Below are 21,432 nucleotides of genomic sequence, written 5' to 3' on the forward strand. Positions count from 1 at the left end.
AATATATAGACACATACATAGATACTCATGCACATGAACAAAACAATAAGTATTTTTTTAAAAAGTAGATGCTAAAATAGAGCCAGACTCTTTTAAACAACACAGGTACTCTCATCAGGCTCCAAACACAGCTCTCCAAATGCACTGCCCTGATGTGAGCCCTCACCATTTTTAGCAAGTCACTGCCAGATGGAGAAACCATTCGTCTCAATTGGTTGTGCTTGCTTACAATCTCTTCTTGGACTGATGTTTTAGTGGTTGAAAGTTTCTCAAAACTGTTATCCTAAAGGGAAATAAAATGAAAGTCATATTAGTGTGTGATAAGGTTACATGAAATGGTGAAAACGATGCCTAAGGTGAATGAAGATCATTATTAAAGTACTCAGATAATATTAGACATTGACCTTTAAACTAAAACTTAAAACATCTGTTCCTTTTCATCAGAAATATTTTAAACAAGATTTGAGAATAAAGCATAAATTCATGGCATGTCAAAGAAAAAGTAAAAAAATAAAAGTAAAAACTTTTTCTATGCTACAAATATTAAATTTTACTTAAGAAAAGTCTATGACGATAGTCATCCATGGTAGAGAACTTTAAGTCATTCCCACACAATTAGGCTATAGCAAGGAAGTGTTAAGGAATGAAACACATTATTTATTATACACCTTTGAAAAAGATAGCCAAACTTTGACATGGAGTTTGGAGGCTGGTGAGACTATGGAGGTCTAGACACACTACCTGTGTGCTTTCAATTATCTATTACAGTAAGAGAATTTTTACATTCAATACGATTTTGTGATCACTCCAAAGAGTATTGTCAAATATAATATCCATGTCAATTTGTAGGCAATGGGTTCTTGAAATTCTTAAGTATTACTGGCTTTACTATTTAATGAACATAAATAAACCTGTTGTTAACTCAGATGCTGATATTTAGTTACACATTTTTGTGTTTGTGTGGGACAGGTAGGTAAAGTGATATAAGAATTGGCAAAGATATAAATACCCTTTGCTGATAGAAGCATACTTCAAATCCTCTCTTCTACAGTGTAGAGCAAGATGTTATAGTTTAATTATCAGTAGACAGACCTGCACATACATTTTATCTTACTTCTTAGATAAGTTGCTTCTCTTTCGTGTAGTCCTTAGATCCCTCAAATTTCTACAGACATTTGCCACATAGATCTAATCACACTGTATTGCCAGTATTTGCAAAAAAAACCAACTTCAATAAACACCTAGATTATAAATACTGTCTAGATTGCTAATTTGGTTATGGTAACAACAACAACAACAAAAACCATACAGCTTATATTCCAAAACAAGTTTATCCAGTTATTGACACTCCCTATTCTTGAAGAATACCAGTTGTCTCCAATGCCAGACCAGAGAAGAGCATGAGGGTTACAACAGTGTCCAGTACTTCTAACTTATAGTAGCTTTCTGACAAGATGGGGAATATCTTTGAAGGTCCTACATACTCCACCATTTAAAAGGATGACTAAGCCTCACTGGGATTATCTAAATATAAGAACATATTATATATAGTCAAAATTTGGCTCATGTTTATTGTTTACATTGCAGATGTACTTAAGAGCTCTGTGTGAATGTGAGTCTGTGTGTTTGTGTGTGTGTGTGTGTGTGTGTGTGTGTGTGTGTGCGTGTGTGTGTGTGCGTGTGTGTGTGTATGTGTTACTGAGGATCAATCCCAGGGATGTATGCATTCTAGGAGAGTGTTTTTTAGTAGCATCCCTAGCTATATTCTAGCAAACTTTTAAAATTGAAAGTAGACAAATAATCTTTCACACAATATGTATGAAAGTGATATACAAAAATATATACGATGAATTTGTGCTATTTCAATTATAACATGAAGTTTCTGTGAGGACCACAATGAAATGAATTAAATAAAATAATTAACAATTCTTAGAACAGAAACTGTCAGGAAATAAATCCAGAGACATGAAAAATCCAATACAAATATAATTCAAATATTATGTGTAAGTTTTATTTCTAGATCACTTTAAAAAGAAAAGGGTATTTAAACTATATTGCAAAAATACAACTTAATGGTTCTTGATACAAAATTTATTATGATATACTTGTCTCTAGCCTTTTTGGTATATTAACTTTGTAATTAATGCATGCCTGTTCATTTAGATATTGCATAAACATAACAGTTTTAATTTAATCAACCTAACTAATCATATTTAATATTCACTTGTAATTAGGACTTCAAGTTCATTTGCCACAACTTTAAAATAATGTCAACTGCTCTGAACTATCAATGAGTACTTTGTGATTATTACACACTCTGTTCTTTTAAAATTTTGAAGGCTGGGCAGTGTTGGCACACACCTTTAATCCCAGCACTTCAGAGGCAGGGCCATGTGGATTTCTGAGTTCAAGGCCAGCCTGGTCTACGGAGTGTGTTCCAGGTCATACAGAAAAACTCTGTCTCTAAAAAGTCAAAAGAAAAAAATATTTCAAGAGTGATCTAGTTGTCTAGTTGCTTACTAGCATAGCCTTCATAGCTGCCTAAATTGTTCTGAGAATATAATAAACCTTATCCATACCTGAGAGTTATCTTGAAGAAGGGATGGGGGCAGTGCAGCAGCCAAGAAGAACAGCACTAGCATTAATGCCATCCCTAGAGAACAAAGAAGAGAACGAAGACATGCATTATGATGTTTAGTACATTGGGTTCTGAGAAACACAACTATGAATGCTCTAAGCTGAAATCAATGTAGGTCCTCTCTTCAGGTTCTAGGAGTCTAGCAATTCTTTCTTTGTCCTTCCAAGAATATCAATAGCTTCCAGTTATTACCATGACAGGTCACTAACATTGTATGGCTAAGCCCTTTCTGGATAAGTGTTTCCTACCCCATTATAAATATATTGTTAGGAATATATCTTCCAATTAGAAGTGAGAATGTGCCATATCACTCCTATCACATTCTGGTTGTTTTCAAACACCTGGGTAAATCTCTGTCTTAGTTCTGGTTATTATTGATGTAATGAAACAGCATGACCACAAACAACTTGGAGAAGGTTTATGTGGCTTATATTTCCCAAACTACAGCTCACTGAGAGAAGCCAAAGTGGGACCTCAAACACAGAAGGAAGCTGGAGGCAGGTTTGATGAAGACAGAATGGACGGGTGATATTACTGGTTTGTTCCCAATGATTTGCTTAGCTTGCTTTCTTATAGAGCTTAGGGCCACCAGACAAGAAGTGGCACTACCCAACGTGGAATGAGGCCTTCTTCCTCAACTAGTAATTGAGAAATTTTCCTAAAACTTTGCCTGCATACAACATGATCGTTTAGAAGTGTTTTCTCAACTGGGGTATCCTCCACTCCAACAACACTGGCTGTATCAAGTTGACAGAAAACTAGCCAGAATGTTCTCTACTGAGGATATGATGTTTATTTGTTTGTTAATTATTCACTAAAAGTTTTTACTCTTCCTTTTTAAACAAAGAATTTGGAACACATCGTCTTATTAATGGGACAATGCAAAACACCCCGCCACACACACACACACACACACACACACACACACACACACACAAACACAAACACAAACACATGCACCATCATTTGAATATATGCCAGTATACAAGTATATATGTATGCTTGCATAGAGAGATCTGAGGCAATTGCTTTTCACCCTGTAAGTTAAGACAGGATCTATCAGAACTCTCAGATCTCACCATTTTAGACGGTTTGACTCCACAAATTGTTCCAAGTACCTTCTGCCTCAACCTTCTGCTGGACATGAATAGCATGTAGCCACACCCATCTGGATTTTAGATGGGTTTGCTGATTTGAACTCTGACCCCCAAGCTTGTATACCTCGTTCATTCTCTTCTGAGCAATCTTGAGAGCACTCACACTTTAATTTTTAAATTAGTTAGGCTAATGGTTTCCCCTAACCAGTAAGAAAAGTTTTTCTTACTCTACAATTAATAAGTAAATATCTATGCGTTATGAATATTTACATAAATGAGTAATTTTTATGAAATGTGTCAAAACACCCCTTGCCATAACGTAGGCACTCACAATAACATAGGCACTCACAATAACATAGATACTGTGACTATGGGCTTGGTGTCACTTGTCATGTGACTCTCTATTGGATTCATTTCAAGCTCATAAAAACCTAGTTGGGAGACACTGTGACTAAATACTCCACTCTGCACGTGAGCAATCTCAGAATTAGAGATTTAGTAATGAAGTGTTCCATAAGAGCTCAGGTAACAGAACTGAAATAGAAGCACCATCTCAGTTCTGAAAGCCAGAAATTGCAATGCTTTGAAGGTTATGTAGACATGGAAGTATGTCAATAAAACCCCTGCAGAAGTACACAGGATGAGCACATTACAGGAAAAATAACATGATTCTAATGGATCTTATTCTCCCAATTACCTACTGTAATATTTTCTAAATTCCAATATAATATGTAATCACCACTCTTGATTGCTTTGTCATGTTTTTCTGAGGAATGAATCAGTCAACCGAGAGCTCAATTTTCTACCAAACTGCTAGAAATCACTATGGACAAAAATGTTACAAAAACAATCTTGTCTATTCCTACAAAATATTTTTTCCAAGTTTGAATGTCCTTGCTTCCTTGAATTTGCTCAGCAGTAGCACTGAAATTCTGAACTGTACCTGATGTACAATTCTCGAAATTTCTGACACTCATTTCTGCAATCCACCCTTTGTCTTATAAATTTGCATCCCTTTATCTAATAGCTTTCAGGATTTATTCTTATTGTAACTTTGACTGCCTTTTATCCATATTCAGAAGTTTAGATACATTGACAGGCACTGTAGGTTCAATTATAAAATAGCAGAGCATATAATTTAGACACATGGAAGAAAACATCCATAAGTGCTCTTTGGAATTATTATCTTTTCCAGTAGCATATAATTTCTTTCTGATAGACATTAAATAGTTCCATGAAACCCTAATATTTTTCAGAAACATTTTTGTCTGCCCAAAACACAAAGTTCTTATGTGCTTTGTCACATAAGATATATGCATGTTTTATACATGTAATTAATCTATAAGCTACCAGAATATGTTCACCTATGACTAGAAACACTATAAGTTTTGTGCTTGTCTTGAATGTATTTTATGGAGAACTTATATTTTCTGCTGATGATCATCAATAGCACATTTATGTCAAGTTCACTGCTATAATATTCTTTTGATCAATTTAAAATCAGTGGCAAGGGTACCTTCACGTCCATATTCTAAAATCATTTATATTACTGTACGGAAATAGATTTTAAATAAAATCCCTACACTCCTAATTTGTAGTCTTAGTAAAGATACCACTAACAGAACTACTTGTAAAAAACTCATAGACATTATTACTGATTCTAGGGTTAAAAGTTTCATTCCCATTATCTCTGTACAAAATTATTTCCAAGATAACAAATAAGCTATATAATCATGTATATCACTTTATATGATTAAGTATAAACAATTGTTCTCAATAAAATTATCAGTATGATTCTGATAACAACCACACATGCAGTTATTAACTGTAAAATTTCACTGTTGTTTATCTATAAATGTATTCCATTAGGAACTTGATCTCATAATAAAGGAGGACTACTTACTGCTGGTTTCAGAGCAGAATGAGGCTTTGTCCTGCAGGAAGAAGAAAGGTGACATCAGACAAGCTTCTCAGCTGTCTATTTATACTCTGCGTAGTTCCTGTTTTGGCACAATCTGCTTGTGCAAGCACGTCTTGGTTCACCAGGTATGACAAAGTATTTGTCATGCCAGATTGTATTGCTGATCATCTAACTGACATTTGACATCATGTGATGACTGTATATTAGAAACAAATTCTACTAGCTCTTTCATGCTCATCTAGTGAATATAATATATGTATATATTTGCCAGTAAATGCTTCAAAAACGTTTAATCAAATAATTGTTATCTTATCAGAGCTGTGAGGATTTTTTTTCTTTTAAGGGGGCTACAGAGGTGACTTAGATTTAGAGTACTTCATGCTCTTACATAGAATAATGAGTTTGGTTTCTTCCAGCTAAGTATGGTGTGTTACTATTGCTTGTAACTACAGGGGATTGGACAATTTCTAGTCTCCATGAACATATATTTACATGAGTATACCTTTACTCAAAAGCAAATAGATACCCATACATGTACAATTTAAAAAAAATTGTCCCTTTAAGAATGAGTGTGAACTTATACCTTTCATGATCTCTTGAGAATTCAAGATTTCCTCACAGAAATTGAAGTGTCCAAACCTAATTGTTGAAATTAGGAAATTGTTGAATGCTTTGGAAAACAATTTTGTCTTTTACCTTTGAAAATACAATGTGATAATGCCTTCAAGAGTGTATTGATAAAGAACTCCAGTTATTTTTAAAGCCACTAGCATTGGCCTTTATTTTCTGGGTGAATGGTGTTAAACATAATATTGTGCAAAATATCAAATTGCTTTCATTGAGTGTGTAGATTTGCACAAGGTTTCATGATTTCTAAGTTTTTTTTCATGTTACAAAAATGAAGCTGGATAGAATACCAACACCAAATACCCCAGGCAATGATGTTAAGAAATGTGTTTTGATAAATATGATAGAATAGTTTGCCAGTCATAAGTAGTACATACATAGACCTGAGAGTCATTTCAAGAATCTCAAGTATAATGTATATGTACATTATGACACGTCTTTAAGTTCACCTGTCTATGTGAATAAGATGTACCAGAGAACAGAATCTACTCAGTGCATATTTTAATTTTATTTCAAGATACAAAATAAGTTTAAATGTCTATATTACTAAATACCCTTCTTATTTTCTGTGATAAGTGTAGAATTTTGTACAGATAACCATATTACAAACTATATTTCTTCTTTTATATTTTTCAGTACATTGATGATTGTGTTTAACTATTTCATGTAAAAAACACATAATTTTATCCATTGTGTAACTTGTTTGTTTATTTTGATTTTAACTAACTTAGCTTTAAGTTCTCTTTTGTGCTAGTTATAATACTGTCAGGAACAATGTTAAGATCACTAAAGAAAACAATTGCTATTTTCTGGATAGGTAAGCTCAATGTATCTGGCTATTTGATAAAATCATATAAGCAAAGCTAATATATTCACTTAGAAAAACATGCCTGAATGATTAAATCATGTTATATTGACTTTTTATTATCTATGATAAGGTAAAAACATATTTTTACCTACAGTAAATCACATTAAATATCAGCATGTAGATCAACCTTCCCCAGGTTGGTGAGAATGTTGACACTAGTTGATCCAAGGAAATCTCTTCATCAGGGCCAGATATAAGTAAACATTGTTAGCCAACACATACAACATCTGAGAACAGAGTCCTTCTTTCTTTGATATCATTTCTTTGAGTTACAAAACAAAATCTATTATACTATGGCATTTTCAGTGGTATAAAAGAACATTTTATAAAGATAATTTTGAAGAGTTCACACATTTATCTTATACACTACTCATCCATTGTCATTAGTATGCATAACTGTGTGATTGTTATGGTGGACCTTTGAAAAAGAACAATGATTTTATTTTGAGAGCACCTTCTATTTGTCTCAGCACTGGATCATTAACTGTCAGTGTGGTGACAATGTTATTTTATTGTCTCATTTCCTATGGAAACTCTTCAACATTTATAGGCTTTCCGCAGTAAGATGCCATCCGGCACCAGGATTTTGACTTCTCTGCTTCTCCAACAATGGTCCAAAATAAACTTTTTTTCTTTGTAACTTAACTCTTCTCCAACTTATGTCTTATCAACACCAGTAGACTAAGATAAAAATACATTATAGAGATACAGAAACTCATAACCCCTCTTTACTGAGCAATAAATAACAAACTCAGCCCCATGTGTAATTAGTTATCTTAATTTCTTGGGAAGGAGAACAAAGGAGAAGGCAGTGTAGAAAGGGGAGAATGTGAAAAATGAAGATAGTGTATTTGCTTGTGTGTGTGTGTGTGTGTGTGTGTGTGTGTGTGTGTGAGAGAGAGAGAGAGAGAGAGAGAGAGAGAGAGAGAGAGAGAGAGACTTCAGTTAAAAAATATTCCATGTTGTCAACCTAATAATTTCATTGTTTAGGAATGTATTCTGTATTTAATAATTTCTATTAAAGCTCCCTAGATAACTAAAATCAAGGTCTGCATCAACTTTTCTAAAGTATAGGATCAGTGGTAAATTAATCTGTTGTTTAAAAGGTTTATTTCTTTCAACACATAGTACTTATCTAATATTATGAATGATGCAGGGGTGGAAATGGAGAGGAAACTAAAGAAAAGAAGTTCCAAAGACAGGGCCAAAGTGGAATCTAGCTCAAGGGGAGGTCACAAGGGCTTACACTATTACTGAGGCACTCACAAAAAGGGACCTATCATGATTGCCCTCTGAAAGACCCAACACACAGATGAAAGAGTCAGATGCAGATGTTTGTACCCAACCAATGGACAGAAGGTGCTGACCCCTGTGGTTGGATTAGGGAAAAGCTGGAAGAAGCTGAGGAGGAGGGCAACTCTGTAGGACCAGCGGTTTCAGTTAACCTGGACCCCCAAGATCTCTCAGACACTTGACCACCAACCAGGCAGCACTCACCAGCTGATATGAGGCCCCCAACACATGTACAGCAGAGGACTGATGGGTATAGGTTCAGTCAGAGAAGATGCACCTAACACTCAAGAGACTGGTGGTCCCAGGGAATTTAGAGGTCTGGTGGGGTGGTGGGTAGGGGCAATGACATCCTCATGGAGATCGGGACAGGGAGGAGGTATGGTGTTTGGAACCATTGGAGGGTGAACCAAGAGGGGAATAAAATCTGGAGTGTAAAAACCATAATAATTAAAGATTAAATTTTAAAAGTACTTTAATACTGAACTAATGGTAGAAATAATGGGCTCTTGGTAATTAGGAATATCTTAACAGTAGCACAGAAATAAAACCGTAATTCCTCACAATTGAATAACACCAGCTTAACCATAGCGTTGTAAGCGTTGACATTTGTATAAGAACATCCACTAATTTTGATGTCCATATGGGATTCACTACCATTAGTTCAGTTGTACCATAAATGTTTAGATGTTCAGAAATTAGCATCTAAACATTTCTACCATTAGTTCAGTTGTACCATAAATGTTTAGATGTTCAGAAATTAATTCCATCTAATGTTTTATGTCTAAATATTTAAGATAATTGCATTTGCATATGTAAGCAATTAGTAAAGATTAACTCTTCATTGTTGTGGAAAATATGAGGAAGGAAGACATATACATTTTATTACTTGATCAGGAAATGTCTGTAGGTAATCCTGTGAGGATATAAAAGGTGAGCAACATAATGTATAAAAGAAATTTGTTTTCCTTTAGTTAAATAAACAGTATGATGCCTATAAGCACAACAAAAGTCATTTAACATCAAAATTTAATGAGTATTTCTAAATAATCATAAGCAATTTTCTCATATGACTGAATAGAAGAAAAATGTAACACAGTTCATATGAATATCATTCTCATTAAAGTATATTTTAAGATTATTACAATCTCTGATTCTTTACTTAACGTTAAAAATGTCTTGAAGTCTTTGTAACCACACTACTAGTAGTTATCTTGGAGAAGCTAAAAACTCATGGGTCATCTTCCTGAAATGGTTCCACCAAGGACTGTTAAAGTTTATATATATATATGCATGTGTGTGTGTGTGTGTGTGTGTGAGAGAGAGAGAGAGAGAGAGAGAGAGAGAGAGAGAGAGAGAGAGAGAGTGCATAGTCCTCATTTTTGAGCAGATCTCTGCAGAACAGGAAAGATGTGCTGTCTTGCAGTGATCCTATATAGACAAATAGATGATTTCTGAATTCTTAATGATGAAGATCCTATAAGAATTCCTAAAGTTATATTCATAATTGTTAAGATCTTTTATAATTCGACTTCTATTAAGTACTTTCTGATGTCAAAATTGCAATGAGAACACTGTCAGTCTTCTAGTGTTATGAGTTAATTGCTTCTGAGATAGCAAGCAGGCATCTACAACTTAGACCATTCAAAGATGTAAAACTATTAACAAAAGAACATAAAAAGGGAACAAATGGTGACCGGGTATGGTGGTGCACGCCTTTAATCCCAGCACTCGGGAGGCAGAGGCAGGCAGATTTCTGAGTTTGAAGCCAGCCTGGTCTACAAAGTGAGTTCCAGGACAGCCAGGACTACACAGAGAAACCCTGTCTTGAAAAAACAAAAAACCAACAACAAGAAAAAAATGGAACTAATGATTTACTATAGGTGCAAGGACAGAAGATAAAATATTGATGAATTTTATCTATATAAAACTTCAGTAATACCTTAGTCCCAAAATTATGATTTTTAACATTCAATGAACATGTAGATCTAATGACAGATAATGAATGTTTAGCCAGATAATTACTCTGAATGCATATGCATGTAAACTTTCTCTGCTGTAAACTTCATTTTCAATTCATGATTTGAATTTCTGTGTAAATTTGTGAACTGTTTATCATGTGATCATATATTCTGAAAAATATATAAGTGGTGAGAATAAAGAGAAGAAATTAAACTCAAGAAGAACTGAGATGTAAAGGCATTAGGAAAAAAGGTATTGGGAGTAAAGATTTCAGAGCAAGGGAATTGTTACATGAGAGCAGGAGGAAAGAGCATGTTTAGGAGAAGAGAGCAGAGAGAACTCTGTTTAAAATAGAAATAAAGAACATTTTAGAGAGAGGAACATTTTTTTCATTATAATCTTGTATCACACAGAACTATGATATTAAGTTATGATAGCGCTTTATGTAGACATGTTTTTAAATTATTCTCTCTCTCTCTCTCTCTCTCTCTCTCTCTCTCTCTCTCTGCCTCTCGCTATATATATATATATATATATATATATATATATATATGTATGTATTTACTGTATTCCCTGACTTGAGTCTCTTGGTTGGGTATAAGTCAGCTGCTTGTTGGGCCTCTCCCAGGACAGCCCTGGTAGGCTCCTTTCTATAAGCACACCATAGCATCAGTAACAGTGTCAGGCCTTGGAGCCTTCACTAGAACTAGATTCCAATATGGCCAGTCACAGGCCCTACTTTCTCTCTGTCTCTTCTCCATTTTTGTTCCTGTGGTTCTTTTACACAACAACAATACTGGGTCAGAATTTTTGCCCACAAAAACAAAATTCTTAGAGAACTTTCATAGAAACCTCTTTAGAAAGAACTTAAAAACAAAGATTAAAATCACTTTTTTCTTTTTCTTTTTTCAATTTTTTATTAGGTATTTACTTCATTTACATTTCAAATGTTATCCCAAAAGTCCCCTATACCCTTCCCGCCCCACACCCCTACCAACCCACTCCCACTTCTTGGCCCTGGTGTTCCCCTGTACTGGGGCATAAAAAGTTTGCAAGACCAAAGGGAATCTCTTTCCAATGATGGCCAAAAAGGCCATCTTCTGCTATATATGCTGCTAGAGACATGAGCTTTGGGGGTACTAGTTAGTTCATATTGTTGTTCCAACTATAGGGTTGCAGACACCTTCAGTTCCTTGGGTATTTTCTCTAGCTCCTCCACTGGGGGCCCTATGTTCCATCCAATAGCTGACTGTGAGCATCCACTTCTGTGTTTGCCAGGCACTGGCATAGCCTCATAAGAGACAGCTATATCAGGGTCCTTTCAGGAAAATCTTGCTGGCGTATGCAATAGTGTCTGCGTTTGGTGGCTGATTATGGGATGGATCCCCAAATGGGGCAGATTCCTGATGGTCCATCCTTTTGTCTCTGTAACTCCTTCCATTGTTGTTTTGTTCCCAATTCTAAGGGGATCAGGAACTCCACATAAAACCAGAGACACTGAAACTTATAGGGGAGAAAGTGGGGAAAAGCCTCAAATATATGGGCATAGGGGAAAATTTCCTGAATAGAACAGCAATGGCTTGTGCTGTAAGATTGAGAATTGAGAAATGGGACCTCATAAAATTTCAAAGCTTCTGTAAGGCAAAAGACACTGTCAATAAGGCAAAAAGGCCTCTAACAGATTGGGAAAGGATCTTTACCAATCCTAAATCAGATAGAGGATTAATATCCAATATATAGAAAGAACACAAGAAGATGGACTCCAGAAAACCAAATAACCCCATTAAAAATGGGGAACAGAGCTAAACAAAGAATTCTCAACTGGGTAATATCAAATGGCTGAGAAGCACCTCAAAAAATGTTCAAAATCCTTAATCATCAGGTAATGCAAATCAAAACAACCCTGAGATTTCACCTCACACCAGTAAGAATGGCTAAGATCAAAAATTCATGTGACAGCAGATGCTAGCTAGGATGTGGGAAAGAGGAACACTCCTCCATTGCTGGTGGGATTGCAAGCTTGTACAACCACTCTGGAAATCAGTCTAGCGGTTCCTCTGAAAACTGGGCATAGTATTATAGGCAGATCCAGCAATACCTCTCCTGGGCAACCCAGAAGATGTTCCAACTGGTAATAAGGACACATGCTCCACTATGTTCATAGCTGCCCTATTTATAATAGTCAGAAGCTGGAAAGAACACAGTTGTCCCTCAACAGAGGAATGGATACAGAAAATGTGGTACATTTACACAATGGAGTACTACTCAGCTATTAAAAACAATGAATTTATGAAATACTTTGGCAAATGGATATATCTGGAGGATATCATCCTGAGTGAGGTAACCCAATCACAAAAGAACTCACATGATATGCACTCACTGATAAGTGGATAATAGCCCAGAAATTTAGAATACCCAAGATAAAATTTGCAAAAAACATGAAGATCAAGAAGAAAGAAGACCAAATTGTAGACACTTTGCCCCTTCTTAGAATTGAGCATAAATTCAGTTTTCGAAATGTTCCTGCTTTCTTCCCAAGACTTCAACTATCTGGCTAAAAGTTAGAGCACTGAAATTCCTGTGAAGATAGAACAAAAGCTACTTTACTTAATCTCCTTCTGCTTTAGGATGAGGGGCTAAAAGCCAAAGATTCCAGTATCTGGCCTCAGAGAAACTCAGGCAGGTAAGCTACAGCAGCCAAGTGACTAAGACTGAAGAGAGGTAACCATTTTATTATTGAACAGTGACCCTGCCTCTGCAGATGCTCTTCCTGCTCCACTACCTCAAGAGGAACAAAGAGAGATTAAGTGCAAGGCATGGCCTCCAGCAACACATGATAAGTTCTTATCACTTGAAAATGCTGTCTTTTTTTCAATGGATGGATTTGACTTCTTTGTCAGATATCAAGTGACTATTGGTGCATGGGTTTATTTCTGGGTCTTCTATTCCACTGATCTTCCTGCGTATCTCTATACCAATACCATGCAGTTTTTATCACTATTGCTCTGTAGTACAGCTTGAGGTCAGGGATGGCGATTGCCCTAGAAGTTTTTTTATTGTTGTGAATGTTTATTTTTTTTCTATGTTTTTGTTTGTTTGTTATTCCTGATGAATTTGAAAATTGCTCTCTCTGTTTCAGTGAAGAACTGAGTTGGAATGTTGATTTTTTCAACAAATGGTGCTGGTTCAACTGGCAGTTGGCATATAGAAGAATGCAAATTGACCTGTAATTATCTCCTTGTATAAAGCTCAAATCCAAGTAGATTAAGGATCTCCACATAAAATCAGTTACACTCCATCTAGTAGAAGAGAAAGTGGAGAAAGTCTGAAACACATGGGCACAGGGGACATTTTCCTGAACAGAACAACAGTGGCTCATGCTCTAAGATCAACAATTGACAAAACTGATGTCATAAAATTGAAAAGCTTCTGTAAAGCAAAGGACATTGTCTATAGGACAAAATGGAAAAGATCTTTACCAACCTTACAACCAAAAGAGGGCTAATATCCAAAATATACAAAGAAATCTATTAGTTAGACTCCAGAGAGTCAAAAACCATTCTTTAAAATGGGGTACTGCACTAATCAAAGAATTTGAATTGAGGAATCTCCAATAGCTGAGAAGCACTTAAACACAATAGAAAAGTTAGAGAAAGGACTAAAGGGTCTGAAGGGATTTGCAACTCAATAGGAAGAACAATATCACCCAACTAGACCTCTCAGAGCTTCCTGAGACTAAACCACCAACCAAAGAATAAACATGGAGGGACTCGGGGCTGCATCTGCATATGTAGCAGAGGATGGCCTTGTGGGACATCAATGGGAAAGAGGCCCTTGGTCTGGAGAAGGCCTGATGCCCCAATGTAAGGGAATGCCAGGGCAGGGAGGCAGGAGTAAATGGGTTGGGGAATACCTTCATAGATGCAGGGGAGGGAGGAATGGGATGGGGGATTTCTGGAGGGGAAACTAGGAAAGGGGATAACATTTGAAATGTAAATAAATAAAATATCAAATGTCCCGCGCTACCGTCTTGCCAGCAAGAACAACGCGGCACACACAGGATCCTTCTGCAGAAAGGCTTTAATGCGTCTTGAGAGGGAGAGCATAAGCCTACAGGAAGGGGAACCCCGACCAGAAATGGCACACCCCTTATATAGGAGAGTGTCTCCGCCTAGGACGTGGCACTCCCTGATAGGCTGCAGTCAATCACACCAGATGACGTATAATGCTTACGTAACTCCAGGGACAAGGAGAATGTCAGGCGCCTGCGCAGGACCCTGTTTACTGGGCGTGATCACCAGATGTCAGCGCCATCTTGAAATGGAGAGCGCAGGGCGGCTCCCCACAATCAAAAAATGTTCAACATCATTCGTCATCAGGGAAATGCAAACCAAAACAACCCTGAGATTCCACATCACACAAATTAGAATGGCTAAGATAAAAAGCTCAGGGGACAACAGATGCTGTCAAGGATGTAGAGAAAGAGGAACACTCCTCCATTGCTCGTGGGACTGCAAAGTGTAAAACCACTTTGTATGTCAGTGTGGAGATTCCCCAGAAATTTGGAAATAGTTCTACTTAAGGACCCAGCTATCCCACTCTTAGTTAGCTATGTTGAACAACTGTCTGACTGTTGTAAGCATATTTAAAATAATTATGAATAACATGTGCAAGTGGGTTTGTGTAATTATATTTATATTAAATTGATGCATAAGATGATGTGTTTCTTGAAAAATAATTATGAAAAAGGAACTTGATTCATTAAATAAGAAATTGACAGATTTCACCCAACACTGAAGGTTTTTGTTTAGCTTTAGCTTTGTCCTTCACTTTCTTTTAATTCGTTCCCTCAGCAATTATTTCTTATGCTACAGATCAGAATTCATTTATCAGTTGTTGAGCTACATTTCTTTTTCTTTCTTTCTTTCTTTCTTTCTTTCTTTCTTTCTTTCTTTCTTTCTTTCTTTCTTTCTTTCTTTCTTTCTTTCTATTTTTCGAGACAGAGTTTCTCAGGGCTTCTGGCTGTCCTGGAACTCACTTTGTAGACCAGGCTGGCGTCAAACTCAGAAATCTGCCTGCCCCTGCCTCCCGAGTACTAGGATTAAATTTGTGTGTCACCACCGCCCAGCTTTGAGATACATTTCTATTACATGTTTTCCTTAGTGAATATGTCTTGCAGTTCTGCTGTGGCCTATAATTTTGGTTTTTCCTAAAAATCTCTCATGATAAAAATATAGAAAATTTGTTTTTATACATTTTATTTTCAAAAACTATTTTATTTATGGTTATTTTATTGCTACCAGAGTATGTAATGATATAGGTACAGTTATTCATATTACTGTGATGGACATACAATGACAGAATTTCTCTACCACTATATAAGAAATTGTACTTAATATCTCATGAAGACTAAAATCAAGATAATCATTATAACGATCAGTTCTCCCACTAGTTATGAAAAAAATTATTGGCAAAATATAGACACTAAAGGTGATCAGTAAAAGAAACTATTTCTGTACAGGAAAAGGCAAAGGATAACAGAAGAGGAAAATACAGTAGTTTCCAGTCCTCCATCAGTCCTTTTCATATATAAGCTTGTTACTACTGAGTACATGCTTCCCTTAACACACATTTATAGCTTATAATTACCAAGCATCTTATATTTTAATAATTCCCTATGCCTAATATACTTGAAACTATATACTGTGATGGGATTTCAGGAATACTCACAAAGCATAAATGGGGCTTACAATAATTTACACATTGATTTCTTAATGCTGGAAATTATGTTTTTGAAATTCTTCTCTGTAAGAGCAAAGCAGTTCAAAAAGATGTGGCTTCTGGTAGGTCTATAGTGCTTCAGTGTATGGATACACAGTACAAATATATAGGTAACACTAATAGGACATGGTGGGTTTAAATATTTTAAAATAACCTCTTGGTGATCAACTATTACAATATGGATATCAGAGATATACTATGAATGGGGTATACTTGATGCTTAAAACAACAATCATTATGTTAGTTATATTAGTAACATTATTAGTTCTACAAGTACTGTAAGGCCAAGAAAAGTTTTTGAAAGTAGTTGTCTTATGAAATAATATAGTCTCAAATTAAATAATTTTGAGTTCTCTGGAATAGGTTACATTTTAGTGAAAGACAGAAGAAAGTTTTTCACTAAGAACAAAAATAATAGAGAAGTTTTCATGTAAAATTAGCTATTTAAAGCAAATTTTACTAAGGAATATCATATTATATTATGTATCTTATTGCTAATACTAAAGTACTATAGAATCATGATTGAGTTCTCAGTTCATATTTTCTATTCTGCATGAAAACCTTCACTGTTTATCCTTCCTTTGTCAATCTTAGATTCTATGAATTCCAAGTCATATAAAGTAGAATCCTGGGATGGGCTGCAACATGAAAGTTTTCAGTGGCCTTCTTTATGTAGTTCCTACATTCTAAGGCTGCCTAAAGAACACTAAAATAGCATGTTTCATGTTTTCTATGAGTAATACCTTCTTGCCTGACTTGTCTCTGATGCCTATTGCTTTTATTTACCATTATATAGTTTATTAGTAGTATCAACATTTTGGACCTCTTGTTCAAAGCAACTTTTGCTGTCTATGAGGCTTCATACTACCTTCTGCAACTCGGCAATAGCCTATGCCCTATTTGCAAGATCACCATAGGTTTTTCTTCAGCTAGCCATAGTTACATCAAGGTTTTATTTAGTAGTGTCTTTCTAGATAGAACTTAATTAGAATAACTAAACATTCTAATCACTAGTGTTTGTGATGTACTAGGAATGCAATATTTGGACTATATTCACAGAGAGCAAGTCTCCTTTTATTCTGATTTTTATTTAAAAATTTAAATTAAATGCTTTTGATAATTTTATACATAAATACTGAATTTATCTCATTTACAACTCTCCTTTCAGAGCTAGGTATGAGCTATCTCTAGAGTTCCATTCTCTGGCTATTGCTCTGCTAGTCTCCTCTCGGCGTCCAACACATGGAACATCTAGGCCTGCTACACCAAGAACATCCAGTCCGAAGCTTCCCACCAGAGTGCTGCTTCACCAGAAATATCTAGATTAGGCTCAGCTCCCTGAAATATGCTAAACCAGGAACGTTCTTGGACAACCAGATGGCTGAAGGCCTGTGTAAAAACACAATCAACATGAACCAGGAAATATGTGGCAACTTCAAAAAAAAAAAACTTTCCATTGTCAGCAAGTCTTTCATATTCAAGCAGAACTGAAGCACAAGAAAATGACCTTGAATCCAACCTTATAAAGATAATAGAAGAAATTAATAACTCCCTCAAATAAATACAGGAAAATACAATTAAATAGATGAAGAAAATTAATAAAACACTTCAGGATCAGAAAATGTAAACAGAACCCATAAAGAAAAAACAATCTGATAGAACCCTGGAGATAGAAAACCTAGAAAAGAGAACAGGAAAACAGATGCAAGCATCATCAACAGAATACAAGAGATGGAAGAGAGAATTTCAGCTGTAAATGATACTATAAAAGAAGTTGATACATCAATCAAAGAAAACGTTAAATCAAAAAAATATATTCTTTACATAAATATTCAGGAAATCTGGGAAACTATTAAAAGACATATCCTCACAATAATGGGAATAGATGAAGGTGAAGAGTCCTAGCTCCAAGGCCCAACAAATATTCTCAACAAAATCATGAAGAAAATTTCCCTAATCTAAAGGAAGTGATGTCTATAAACATACAAAGAGTTTACAGAACACCAACTAGATTGAACCATAAAAAATATCCTCCTACAACATAATAATCAAAAACAATCTACAAAGCCAACACAGAATATTCAAAACTGCAAGAGAAAAAGGCCAAGAAACATACAAACGCAAACTTTTGTGAATAACACATGAATTCTCAACAGAGATTCTAAAACTTAGAAGAGCCTGGACGAATGTTTTACAGCCTCTAAGAAACCACAGAAGCCAACCTTGATTACTGAACCCTGCAAAACTCTCAGTCACCATAGATGGATAAAATAAGATATTAAAAAAAAAAAAACAACAACAACAACAATAAAACTTCAATATCTATCCACAAATCTAGCCCTACAGAAAATACTTGAAGGAAAACTCGAACCCAAGTAGATTAGCTATACAAAAGGAAGCACAAGAAATAAGTAATTACACACAATCAAAAACAAAAAAGAAAATCATGCATGTGTGTGTGTGTGTATGTGTATGTGTGTGTACACACACACACACACACACACACACACAAAACCAACATAAAATAAAAGAAATTAACAGTCATTGACACTTCCCCTTTCCCCATTTCAACTTCACCTACTTTCTTCTTCCACAACTTCCTATCAAATTTATAACCTCCTCCTTTATAATTACTACTGTTACACACTCTCTGACACAAAACCTCCTGAATCTATTGAATATTACCCTATGTATGTGTTTTTAAGACTGATCACTTGAGATTTGGTAGCCTATCAGAGGGCACATCCCTAGAGAAAACTGATTTTTTTTTTCCCCTCTCATTCTCACTGCTTGCCTTGTAGCTCTTTATCTAGGAGTGAGTCTTGAATTTCCCCATTCACATTTTCCCATTGACTGGAGATATCATAATGCTGGTATTCTTCTGTCAATAATTGTTTTAATACTTATTTCTATGTATTTGGGTATTGCTTGTATACTATGTGTCCAGTGTCCTCAGAGGCTGAAAGGGGATTTCTGATCTTCTGGAGACTGTACTTGGTGATGATTGTGAGTTTCCATGTCACTGTTAGAAACCAAACACAGGTCCTCTGCAGGAATGTTGCTAAGATAGTATGGGTTCATATTTCATATTGTGTAGCAATAAGCATGCTGGTCATTTGGCTTTTTAAGTCTTTCTGCCTTCTCTGACATATTCACTGAGCATGGTGTGTAAGCCTTACCTTGTAGATATAATACTATAGCTTAGGCATCTCATGGTCACTAGTGTCCTGAGGCTCTAAATAGCCATTTAGAGGAAGAAATTTCTTTGTGGCCTGGCTTCTTCTGAATTCATCCATACTATAATCCATACCTTCCATTCTCTTTTGTCAAACCTCCATATTTTTGTAGCTACTTACAAATTAACATGCTTACCCCATGTTTCCTGACCCTAAATTCTGACTCAAACTAACTTGATAGTCCCCCTCCCCACTGGAATCTTATCCAGCTCCTAAAGGAAGATATGACTATTTAACCTACATTTACATTTTATTTTATTGATGTCTTTAACCCCATGGCCTTTAAAACAATTCATTATGATACATGTGTGCCAGAATGAATTATGTGCACCAGGAGCATGAAGAAGCTCACAAAGGCAAGAGAAGGGCATCAGATCTCAAAGATATGGAATTATATGTGAATGTGAGCCATTCTATTTAAAATGTGTCAATTGACTTAACAAAGAATACTATTTAGAATGATATCGATGAAAAATATTTGGCTAAGAATGTTTAGATAAAGTTATGCTTCAAGTTGAATGCAATAATTTTCATGACAGATTCGAGTTAAGTTTGGTTCTGATGCTCAAGAGGGTAAAGATGAATTCAAACACAAGAAGGTAATGACCACACTGGCATTACAATAACAATATTTGCTTAGTAAGTAGATGAGTCAGAAGTAAGAGAACTATTTCATACTGTTTAGTATTTTATCCCAGTATAAAGAACTTAGAGCAACACCCTGGAAACCACTAAACCCAGCCTTTCTATCTCCAACAAAAAAGCTGAGTTTTGTACAATTTGCAGTTTGCTTTTCCTTGGGCTTGGTTCCAAACTACATAGCATTGAAGTATGACAAAAGATATAAATCGCTGTTCTTTCTCTTTGTGCCCGTCTCTACCTGTTCACATAAAGGTCAACCAGTGACTGCTTTGGCACTCAGTTTTATTATCTTCGACTGTTTCTTCCTACAATTGGTCATGCATTAAAGTTGACATTTGAATGTGATTCTCTAATAACTCCCAAACATCTAAATGCTATGTGAATCATTAAGAGGCAGTCCTTTCATCTTTGCAATTAAAGTTTATCCAACTTCCAAGTCCCCTTGGTTTTCAATATAAAGCTTAAGGCTTAAATAAAATATCACTAAAACTTATCTCTAAAATACTTGTAGTCAGGATGAGTAAAAACGTTTAACCATCACTAGATTATTAACATCCCCTACAAATTTCTTATTTATTCCACTGTTCACAAAAACATATTTAATTGTAGTCTTTTAAAAAAGATCATCTGCCTACTAAAGATCACTGACTGTAAATATAGATTTTTTTCATGTTATACAATTGGGTGAAGTCAGATAATATTAGATAATCAAGTGATGTCTTTGGCCAATGTCGCTAATGAAGAAAGGAAACTTCTTTGGAGTACAGAGCCTTCTGGGCTGTAATGACCACTTTCTTTCAGCCTGGCCTCAAAATCTTCTTGTCTTCAACTGGGTATTTTCATACTCCTGACTATTTTGCCCCATGGTTCTATGGTTTTAATGATGATTCCCGGCCTAAGGATGTTCTTGAAAGGAATTACTCCTATAGAGTATGCTCTTAAAATTACTTCTAACTCAGTTTTCATGTGTTATACTGCTGACCTTTATTTTTGCCTCAGCCTATTTGGGGAGAGGGGTGATTACTTTATGTTTTCTTTCTTTCTTTCTTTCTTTCTTTCTTTCTTTCTTTCTTTCTTTCTTTCTTTCTTTCTTTCTTTCTCTCTCTCTCTCTCTTTCTTTCTTTTAGTTTTCTTTCTTTTTTAAAAAATTATTTTATTAGATATTTTCTTCATTTACATTTCACATGCTATCCCGAATGACCCCTATACCCTCCCCCCACCCTGCTCCCCTGCCCACTCACTCCAACTTTTTGGCCCTGGCACTCCCCTGTATGGGGCATATAAAGTTTGCAAGACCAAGGGGCCTCTCTTTCCAACAATGGCTGACCAGGCCATCTGCTATATATGAAGCTAGAGACACGAGCTCTGGG

At 35.6% G+C, this 21,432-nt stretch overlaps 1 protein-coding gene across 2 annotated transcripts in view; it reads right to left on the minus strand.

Moving 5' to 3' along the window:
• The window catches only part of LOC110335959 (cysteine-rich secretory protein 1), a 70,512-nt gene extending 64,844 nt beyond the window's left edge, over positions 1 to 5,668 (minus strand). Inside the window, exons 1-3 of one of the 2 annotated variants that reach the window (XM_021218406.1) lie at positions 5,639 to 5,668; positions 2,580 to 2,653; positions 167 to 283 (exon numbers count right to left, since the gene is read on the minus strand). In XM_021218406.1, coding sequence (XP_021074065.1) covers positions 167 to 283; positions 2,580 to 2,651 — 189 coding nt within the window. In that variant the 5' untranslated portion in view covers positions 2,652 to 2,653; positions 5,639 to 5,668. Of the gene's footprint in view, positions 1 to 166; positions 284 to 2,579; positions 2,654 to 5,638 lie in introns of those variants that run through there. The other variant, XM_021218405.1, reaches the window with a different exon arrangement.
• Between the last annotated feature and the right edge of the window lie 15,764 nt (positions 5,669 to 21,432).

The sequence above is a fragment of the Mus pahari genome, chromosome 18 (genome assembly GCF_900095145.1).
Source record: "Mus pahari chromosome 18, PAHARI_EIJ_v1.1, whole genome shotgun sequence".
NCBI lineage: Eukaryota > Metazoa > Chordata > Mammalia > Rodentia > Muridae > Mus > Mus pahari.